Genomic DNA, 10,446 nt, shown 5'->3' with positions numbered 1-10,446 from the left:
TTCCACCGTTTTTGTCCGTGGGTTTCATGTCATTTTTAAGGCACGGTTCTTTAATTACGCATTTATCATTGGACGTTTTTCCGGCGATTTTAAAACTTTTAATATTGTCGAAGTGTTATTACTTAGTTTAAAGGATAAACTATTGATATGCCACTGAGGAAAAAACATTAAAAATGAGATTTTGTTGCACTGTCACTCGACAAAACCGTTATGTCAAGAGCTCTTTAAAAGTAAGTATGATATTAATATCTCATTCACTGCATAGTGCTTACAATAGCTTAAACTGATTAATTATTAAATATCACAAACATTATACTATTATTGAATTGAATTTATTCAATTATGTTTTATTTACAGAACGAAAAGGCTGTTGATAATATATCCATATAATAAACCAATACTTTAACCCCAGAGCCTCTTATACTTCACAAAAGTTAACAGATGGATGAGTTGAAAAAATGAAGATGTTTAAACATAGGCAGAACGCTTAATGTTACACAGTTTGTAAAGTGGCCACTACAACCAGCTAATGACAGTACATAAGCCCAGTAAATACGTAGACTTCAATATTTCCTTCCCAAAATGTTTTCCCTTAGTTGCAACAAATTTTGATTTGAATATCGGATACTTTTTACAATGAGAAATCCCGCTAGTCGAAAATCTAGTAAGTCATAAAACAGTTTTATTTATTTGTTTCAGAGTTGAGAGGCAAAAGAATGCACCGGACTCTGATCTCCAGTCAATTGACATGAATTATTTGTCATCACATCATCTGCCATCACATCATCTGACTTTCTTGGCAAAAATAGCCCGTAATTTTTATTATTTATTCAAAATAAATATACTGAGTAACTTATAGACTAGTAAACTAATACCCGTATGCAGAGACAAAACTTAAGGTGAGGAAAGTACATTTTAATTTCAAATGCAGAGAACGACCCGAAGGTGAAGACAATAGAATATACTTTTCTCACCTTAAGGTTTGTCTCTGCATACGGGTATAAGCCAAAAAAAATATTTTTATTTTTATGTAGTTCATTTGGTACATAAATTTTACGTTGCTTTATGACTAGCACACAAAGCATAATAATTCTTTTGTGTTTTAATTACTAATTATAATCACCGCATGTACCAAATGCGTTTATTAACCTTTGAATTTTTTCAAAATAAATCGACAGGCCCAAGCATAACAATTACATTGTACCTTTAGGCTACTTCAGAGATAATGTAGAACTATTGGCTGCTTATGTCTTGCGTGCGCAGCGCACTTATTGAATATCGTGCCAAATATTTGTATAGCAATGCCTATTACGATGAAAAGTTAAGAAATTAAAAAGCACTTTAGTAATTCTAAATAAAAAAATGTTAAATCATAAATCATATTTAAACAATTGGACAACTGGTTCTTATGGATTTCGGTGCACTAATCTCATTAACATATAGAAGATCATCAATGGCTGATTCCAAATATAGGTAGTAATAACTTTTTTTTAACGAAAAAATCGTTTGCTTGTAGTCGCGTTGTTTCAATAAGAAAGTACGTGAACAAAAATCTGAGTAGGTAGGTACAAAGTATCGTCTTGTTAGTGTTTGGGAGCAGCCATAAAGATATTGTTTGTGGTTATTCATAATTCATAGACATAATGTGATGACAGCGCCGCCTGTCGCATTTCCCGTTCTTTTGCCGCTTACAAGATGGCTGACCAGGTACGTTTTCTGTAAAATCAGTCTTTTTAAGCCGATCTATCGAAGAATCGAGTGATATATTTGTGAAAACATTTAATCTAAATGTATTTTAAAACGATCCCGGCTAGTTTTTATGTTTGTTTTCTACAAGATATGTGGAATGTGATTTTATTTTTGCGATCGTGTGTTTCCACGTGGTGTTGGCATTAGCCGTAGTAATTTTGGATTTACGATATTCAAGATGTGTCTAATTTCACCGACGGAAAGATGTAATTATAACGGTTTCCTTTTCAATCGTATTACCTTTATTATCTACAACCTGTGTTAAATTCGCAATCGAAGGAAACATGTTTTGAGGTTACCTGTCACCGTTGTTTTCGTGCTCGGAATTAAAATAATTTACTTATCCTTTTTGTAAATGTTCTAAGTTGGGCTAATTAAATTGATTTCCACACCTCGTCGTTCTCCGCTGAAATTCTCTAAAATCAAAATGCTAATTGTATTTCCGTCGACTCGAATTTGAATATTGATTTACTAATTTTATTTTTTGTCATAAATTTTGTGAACAGTTTTTGAATTGATTTAGTTGTTTCCATAAATTTGGTTATTTTTACTACAGCTAACATGATGAAATAAAAAAATTGCATCTTTTTAAAGATTGTAACGATATTCTTCTCGCCTTATTATGCATTAAATGCTCGGGCAGATAAACAATTATATACGAGCTACTCTGAGAGCTTAGGACGGACTTTTTTAAAACACGTTTGAACCGCATAATGTTATGTCTTATGAAAAACTTCAGCGTCACTCGAAGCCCCTCGGTTTTACTCTCTTTTGCTTTAGCATATAACAATTAATAAAAATAACCTCTACTTTTATAAGTTTTTAATTGTTGTTAGAATGCATTACATAACACATTTGTTGTCGTTAGTATCGAGTCCTAATGACTTTTTAAATGACTAATGACATTATTTCTGTGTCCAGGCGGATGAAGAATGCAGTTGTTTGTGAGAAAGAACCAACTCGGGTTAAAGTCCCGAATAAGGAAATCGAGTGGAGATAAGTCCGCCTCGTGGAGTAGCAATAGACGCGTTCGCCTACTATTCTTAAGGTCCGAGGTTCGATTCCTGACAGGGCGGACGTGCAGTATTCATTTGAAAGGTTTTATGAACTGCAATATTTTATTGTTCCTGGACTCTCATCGTAAGACCGATCACCTTACCTTCTTATAACAGATGATCGAATTATACTGCATTTGGTTTACCAAATCGGTGTCCTATTCACCATCAGGTGCGGATAGGGAATGATGATGATCAAATAAAATAGTTCAGTTGTTTTTCGTCATGTTTGATGCCGCCTTTCAGAATGAGCGCTCGTTCCAAAAGCAGCCAACGGTGTTTCTCAACCGCAAGAAGGGAACTGCGGTGAAGAAGGGCCGCAAGTCGGTTCGCTATCACCGAGACGTCGGTCTCGGGTTCAAGACTCCACGAGAGGTTTGTCCCCCGCATGGTGTGCCCCCCTTAACTAGTCGGCTTTTGTTTGTAGACAGAGAAGGCGTTCCAGAAACAGCCCACCGTCAACGCCAACAAGAAGGGCGGGCTGAAGAAGAAGTTTATGCGGTACACTCGCGATGTGGGTCTAGGATTCCGAACTCCACGAGAGGTATACTGAGGTGTTCTTACAGGGCTTGGTGTATGAACGCGGTGACGGGGTCTATCTTCTTTCGTTTCATCGCCTATATTGCTTTTGTGCGTTTTCATTCCATTTATTCTCTGTCAACTGTGCTTAAAAATTTATTGTTATTATATCATCTATTATATTTCTTCTTTCACACCTCGAAAAAAAGTTTAGTTTTGTTTTATTTATTATTAAATCTTTTTTAAATTGTTTTATTTAATCATCACTAGGTTTTTTTTTTACCTTTTGAACTCTATTCTACACTCAATGTTTAAGCTAGCTCGAAATAAAGTTTCTGCGAAAGGATAGAAAAGAATGTCGATTTACAAAAAAAACAAAGAAATTTAATTTGACGATGGATTTATTTAAAACAAAAAACTTGTCACAAGTAATTTCATGATTATTTTTTTTTCTCCGTATGGTATTTAAAACATAATCCTGGGTGCAGACCAGGTTTCCATGATCATGTTTCCCAATACCATACAGTTTCTTTTCTCCTTCTCCTTTTTAGTTAGTTTGAGAAGTGTTACTTTCCATCTTATTTTGTCAAAAAGATTGGATGACGCTTGTAAAAAATTGATTTATTTTGTTTCGTAGTTTTTAATAGAAATCTGTTTCAACAAGCATTTTTTTTCATTGTTTATGAGAAAGTGTTCCAAAAGATGGTAGTAATAGTATCATTTCATGTAAAAAAAATAAGAAAGTCATTGCATTTTTTTGTTTGATAATTCACTCGAGCGGGTGATTCCCGGCAAATGAGTATAAAGGGTTTAACTTCTCAAACTCTTTTTTTTTTTCCCTCAAAAATAAATAGAAGGCTTTCAAAAACGCATTTGTGAAATGACTAACAGCTAGCATTAAAATTAATCGAAGATTTTTTTTCTTAACTCAAAGATTATAGCAGAGTAATGGAATGAAAACTGCAAAATTTATAAATGTGTATGTCTATATTATCAATTTATGAAATATGATGGGTATATATCGTCTGGTTTCTGGCACAAGTTGGTAACTACAAATTTTCTGAAAATAAGTTGTCTTCATAAATGGCATCAAATAATGTTTATTTAAAAATTAAATAAAAATATTTTGTGTTTTATAAATACAAAAATAATACTCTATAGTATTCAGCTTACAGTTTTATTTGAATTCTTGATTAGGGACGAGCTTTTAACTTAAAATGTGCAACATCTCACAACTAGTAAAATGAAGTAACCAACGTGTGCCGAAAACCCGACTATGTACAGAAAATATCTATCATATATTATATTGATTACTCTGGGACCTATTCCTTTTATTTTATATTTCAAACGCCTGATAACATTAACATTTGGTTTCCTTGCTTAGATAATGCTAACAAATCTTGTTGAATAAATCGGAATATGTAAAACATATTTTAATAAGCAGAATCAAATAATTGTCTTCCTGTATTGTTATTATATATGTAATACTTTGGCGGTCTTTATGGCTAAGACGTTTGACTCGTGCATGGAAGATTCTGGGTTCGATTCCCGGTGAAAACACAAATTAAGTATGATTTTTTCAAGCCTGAGTGTTCTGTTCACCACTGTAAGAAATTGGACCTTGAAAAAATTTACTATTCTCAAAATTACTTAATTGACAAAATGCATTAAATTATAATCATTCATACTCATACATGCTGTTTTTTTTTCAATTGATTATCTAAAAATTTGTAGTTAGCATTATCAGCAAGGATTTAAATTAATGTATAAATGAACATCTATGTTCACATCGTATTTAACCATCATTTACTAATCTAATTATATTACTCACATAGGTTAATGAATATCTTGGAATATATTATAAATACTTTACATATTAACATCTAACTGCATCACTAATAATATCAACAATGGTGTCTTAATAAGGTATACAACATTTAACTCTCCCTTCCCGGTGATGTGTAGCCAGTACACATTGCATCTAATAACTTAAATATTTCTATAAATGTAATAAATTATGGGTTAAGATTCCTCCGTTATACATTCACATATCGTTATTATGTAAATAATTAATGTTTATTGGGAACAGAAAAAGCATTTTATCATAAATCTGAGATAAATCACCAATACAATAGAAAGTTTACCAATGTGTCATGTCGCATGTTGTGTACGTAGTACAAGAGTAATCCTAATATGTAATTTTCTCACACAGTCTTTACGTCTCACTCTCGATAATACAGGTATATTTAAGAGCGAAAGATACATTTTTATGTGTCAGACGCGCAAACAGCAAAGTTTTTAGTACTTCCTTCCAGACGCCCGTTAGTAGCTTCCCGGCTTTCGTCAGGGGCGGTTCTTTTGCCCGCACTGCGAGCATGAGCTAATGATTTTTTTATGTTTTTAGCAGTTAGAATAAAAATATTACCACTTTTGACTTAAACTATAAATAATTAAAGCAGTTGCCTGTGAATATGTCATTTTTTCCGAATTCAAATCTCAAATTTTTTGCATGTGTAACGACTACAGAGCACCGTAACACGCGGATGTTTTTGGGACAGTAAGATAAAGGTTAATATCTTTCCAATGCTAAATTTGTGGCATAAACAAAACCACTTTAGAAATTGTATTTATATATACTGCTGCTTAAGAAACTGTTTTTAATTTATTTCTCCAGCTTTCTGTACTATTAAAAAACCTAATTTACTTATGGTTTACCTTGAAAAGATGCTGAATTTGTCCAGTTCTTTAAATTCTGTTTATACTCATTGTTATAAATAATTCTTAGGTCACAGTGTTCCCTGTCAGCATAAATAAAATCTGAATCTTCAAAGAAAATCGTAGGCTGATTACGATTTTCGTTAACTGAGCCATCGGTGTATTAATTCTATTCTCATTGTTGTACTGTTTTGAGTACGCTACTTTAGTCTTGTGATGTATGATGACATATTCCAGTATGTTAAAAAAAATGTTTTCCCTTTTAAAACCTTAAAATGTATCTTTGAAAAGATGTAACCATTGCAAGTCATATCGTAATGCATTTTGGCCTCTTCTCTACGAATGTAAGTATTGCACTGGGTCTTAAATATTATTTAAGTTAATTTCGTTCATTTCTCCATTACTCAAATGCCCCTAAGTTAAAACATTAATAAATAGTGTGTTCGTTGTAAAACATCATACTAGTAAAAACTTAAAAATATAAGATACATTTTCTGTTTTACCTTGGGGCATAATATGTATTGGGTAATATGAAAAAATCTTTAACAAGATCTATTTGTATTCCTCTCATGGGTTCTTCTGCTTTAAGGTAAGGGATTTTTATATTTCTTTCTTTTTAATTATCCAACTTTGTTCATTGGTGTTCTAATTGATATGAAAAAGTAATCCTTAATAGTATGAATCCTCGGGCCTTACTCATAAACTTGACATAAAGTTACTGAATACCATTCTTATTACTATGCCCAGGCATAACTTTATACCAGGTTTATAAGTAAGGCCCTATATGTTATATTATCCTATACTATGTAATTTTTAATAACCAGTCATTTACACCGCATTGCCACAAATATTGACCCAAAATCTCATTATTTTTACAGATAATTATACTTTAAAAAGTTCTGATTGATATGTTAAAACTATTCTTTTGATTTCCAGTTCGAGAATAGTATTTTTTTTTATTTGTGTTTTGAGGTCAAATGGTGTAGACAATCAGGGCAAGTTTGATATATTTAAACCTTATGTCGCAAAATATCACATCAAAATTTCAATGGTCTGCTTTTATCTACTGATAATGTCAAATATATTACATATTATACATAACTGAATGTGCATGTCAAATAATTCATATCCATACCTTTTAATTACATCATTCTAACCTGCTTGAAGCTTTTGGGTGTTGTCTTCTAACAAATATTAATTTTGTTTCAATTAAATAAAACCATGATAGAAAACAATAAAATAATTTCACATGATGATTCAGACGACGGTCTTCTGAAACACAAATGAAGACGAGACGTCTTATCTGACTTGAAATCAATAATTATTTTTTCTGATAGAACATTTTACAATCGTGAAATCACCATAGATTACTTAGTAAACAGACATGTTTCTAAAAAAGAACGGTTTTGCATATATGGAACTCTCACATCCCATATAAGACGTGGTTAATATTTGTTTAACGTTGTGAGAAATTTCATGTTTCTAAAATTGTGTTGCAAAATACCATTTCCCAAAACAATCTTATTCTAACATTATATCAAAATTGTTTGTTTTTATTTTGTAATTTCATCTGCTGACAATGTTAAACCATAAATTTATCTTGATAATATTATCTAACAACCACAATTCTACTTTCTTTTTTGTGCATATTTCTTGCAAGTCAAATATGTGTAGCGTGTATTTTTTTAAAAGATTTAAACCTTAATTAGAAAAAAATGAAAATCCCTTTCTCTTTTTTTTATTTTTAAAAGGTGTATTTCAAGTGGCGGCAATAATAATATCATTAGGTAACTCTTCTTTGTATTAATGTTTTTTTGTTTAGAACAATTAGCATAAAAAAAACTTGAAAAAACAGAAATAGCATTTTTTCACTTCAAAATTGGGATTTTCGAGTTAACCATTATACATGTTTGTACATATGAGGGTATTGAAAGCAAACTTCGAAATCTCCACCAAAAATGGAAAATTAGTTATTGATGCCGAAATAAACTACATAAAAACCTACCTACCTAAGTAATAATGTAATTAATAACCGTCTCTGAATCTTGCAAAAACCGATTTCAATTATACTACTTGACACCACAAACTTAGCTCTATCCATCGAGTTGGTGAAGAACAATTATACTACTTGACACTGCAAACTTAGCTCTATCCATCGAGTTGGTGAAGCACAATTATACTACTTGACACCGCAAACTTAGCTCTATCCATCGAGTGAAGCACAATTAGAAATCTCACAAATTTTTTTTAATAGTTTTTTGCAAATATCTCAGTAACTCTTTCAATGGGGATTTCTATGTTTCCTTTAATACCCTCATATCTTCCTCCATAAATGCTACAAATAGAAAAGTTGTGATGCGTTCAAATAATATGATGATTTTAATGCACAACTTATTAATTTGTAGCATTCATGGAGGAGGATACAAAAATGTGTTTTTAGTGGTTAACTCAAAACTGCTGATTTTGAAGTTTTGTAATAATTACCCGAAGATATTAAATTTCATTAAAAAATAATAATGGTGCCCTCAAATGCTACTGAAATTAATTTAATTTAATTTACCGTTCAATTATTTAGAAATCACAAATTACTCACAAAAAATGTTTTTTTAATCAAGTAAAATATCAATTTATTGCATTTAATTTCAATGCTCAGCTTTTGAGGGTCGACCTGTCTCAAAATAACAGTGTTACCTTTATATTAAATGTTAAAGTGATCTTCATACAGGCGATTGAAGGAACTTACATTGACAAGAAGTGCCCGTTTACCGGCAACGTGACCATCAGGGGGCGTATCCTCACCGGAGTAGTCCAGAAACTGAAGATGCAGAGGACTATTGTGATCAGGAGAGACTACCTTCACTATATCTGCAAGTACAACCGGTTCGAAAAGAGACATCGCAACATGTCTGTCCATCTCTCACCTTGTTTCAGGTTTGTACTACTCAAAAGAATAATCTTTAAAAAAATGCATGGAAGCGGCCCAATTATAGTACAAAATTATTAAATATTTTATGTTCCTCAATGCTATAACTGTCTCCTCTCTCTTAAATCTTGTGTGGCTGTGACTATGATGTCACATGAGTCTACATAAAATAAAATACTTTATATATCGCCAGTTAAAAGGTAAAACTTATTTACTGCTGATTCATGTTAAAATTACTTTTCACTAAGTTCTATATTTTTCCAAAATCTCTTGCAAAACTGTAGTGAGTAAAATTATACAATAATAAATAGTTTTTTCAAATCGCATAACGGAATTGGAGATTTTTTCATTCAAGAGTTTATTGAAAAAATAGAACTATGTGACAAAGTCACTCTACCATAAATCTGTACTCAACGAGTTTTACCTGTCAACCGACGATATCTTCCATTTAAAAAAATAATTGAGTTGTAATTTGCTATAACTGGCCTAAATTATATGATTGATTTTAAATACCAGTATTTCAAATGACTCATTTTTTTGCTTAATGTAACATGACATTACAGTACTGTTTCCAGAGGGTTTTTTTAACAGTCTTTTAAAAGTAAAGAATAAATGAGACATGTACAGTGCATTCAAATGTTTAATAAGCCTTTGTTAATGTGTTAAATTAGGTAAACATACTAATTTTGTTTGTTTTATGTAGGCGCACTGGAATTTTTTTTTGAAAACGTTCTGTTATGTACACATAAGTAGAGTTTATTTAAGATTTGAATGAACTGTAGATTTGTTTAGCGAGGACACATAACCGGGCTTAATGTATTTCTATGATTAATTTTGTTCCAAAGACAAATTTCTATGATGATACCACGACGGTCTTCTGACACAAACTTGATGATACCATCTTTCTAAACCAAAATTTCTGATTTCACCTTTCTCTCTCATATCTGTTCATGCTGTGACATACCTTCCCTAATGGCTATTGTTACTGCTCTTTCAGGGACGTGGAGATTGGAGACGTGGTGACAATCGGAGAATGTAGACCACTGTCCAAAACCGTCAGATTCAACGTCCTGAAGGTGACCAAGGGAAAGGGATCCAAGAAGAGCTTCAAGAAGTTCTAATTTAGCATTTAAGTTGTATAAAAAATGGACACTGAATAAACTGGTTGTCTTCAAATGTTTTTGTTTTTATTACATTTATATAATGTCTATATATCCTCATATAAGTATTCTTGAAGCCGCGACTGCCCTCGACTTTAGTACAATTTGTCATTTTGTAAAATATTCTTTATAAAATAGGGAAATATCACAAACGAATACCGATAAAAATATATAAAATGGATTTCGAAAAATTGTGTTTTCAAAATCAATATGGATATTGCGGATACATGTTTTCATACATAGCTTTGAAAAACAAAATTATTAAAAAATATATCCCTACAAAAACAACATGTTTTTCCTTGATAATTGTGACGTCAAGATTCGC

The 10,446-nt window shown here is 31.7% G+C and overlaps 1 protein-coding gene across 5 annotated transcripts; it reads left to right on the top strand.

The window, feature by feature from the left end:
• The first annotated feature begins 1,677 nt into the window (after positions 1 to 1,677).
• On the top strand, positions 1,678 to 10,137 carry RpS11 (ribosomal protein S11). Of its 5 annotated transcripts, none has more exons than XM_088228906.1 (4): positions 1,678 to 1,707; positions 3,232 to 3,348; positions 8,764 to 8,969; positions 9,959 to 10,137. In XM_088228906.1, the coding sequence occupies exons 1-4, from the start codon at positions 1,696 to 1,698 to the stop codon at positions 10,080 to 10,082; spliced, it is 459 nt and encodes a 152-aa protein (XP_088085032.1). In that variant the 5' UTR covers positions 1,678 to 1,695; the 3' UTR covers positions 10,083 to 10,137. The 5 variants fall into 5 exon arrangements, with proteins under 5 accessions (XP_088085032.1, XP_088085031.1, XP_088085034.1 ...); XM_088228905.1 differs by lacking the exon at positions 3,232 to 3,348 and adding an exon at positions 3,051 to 3,179; XM_088228908.1 differs by lacking the exon at positions 3,232 to 3,348 and adding an exon at positions 3,051 to 3,179 and having other exon boundaries at positions 1,678 to 1,955.
• The last annotated feature ends 309 nt before the right edge of the window (positions 10,138 to 10,446 follow it).

The sequence above is a fragment of the Micrasema longulum genome, unplaced genomic scaffold, assembly GCF_059751315.1.
Source record: "Micrasema longulum isolate JH-2025_06_02 unplaced genomic scaffold, ASM5975131v1 h1tg000614l, whole genome shotgun sequence".
Taxonomy (NCBI): domain Eukaryota; kingdom Metazoa; phylum Arthropoda; class Insecta; order Trichoptera; family Brachycentridae; genus Micrasema; species Micrasema longulum.
The sequence above is the reverse complement of the archived record's forward strand: the minus strand, read 5'-3'. Positions and strand labels throughout refer to the sequence as shown.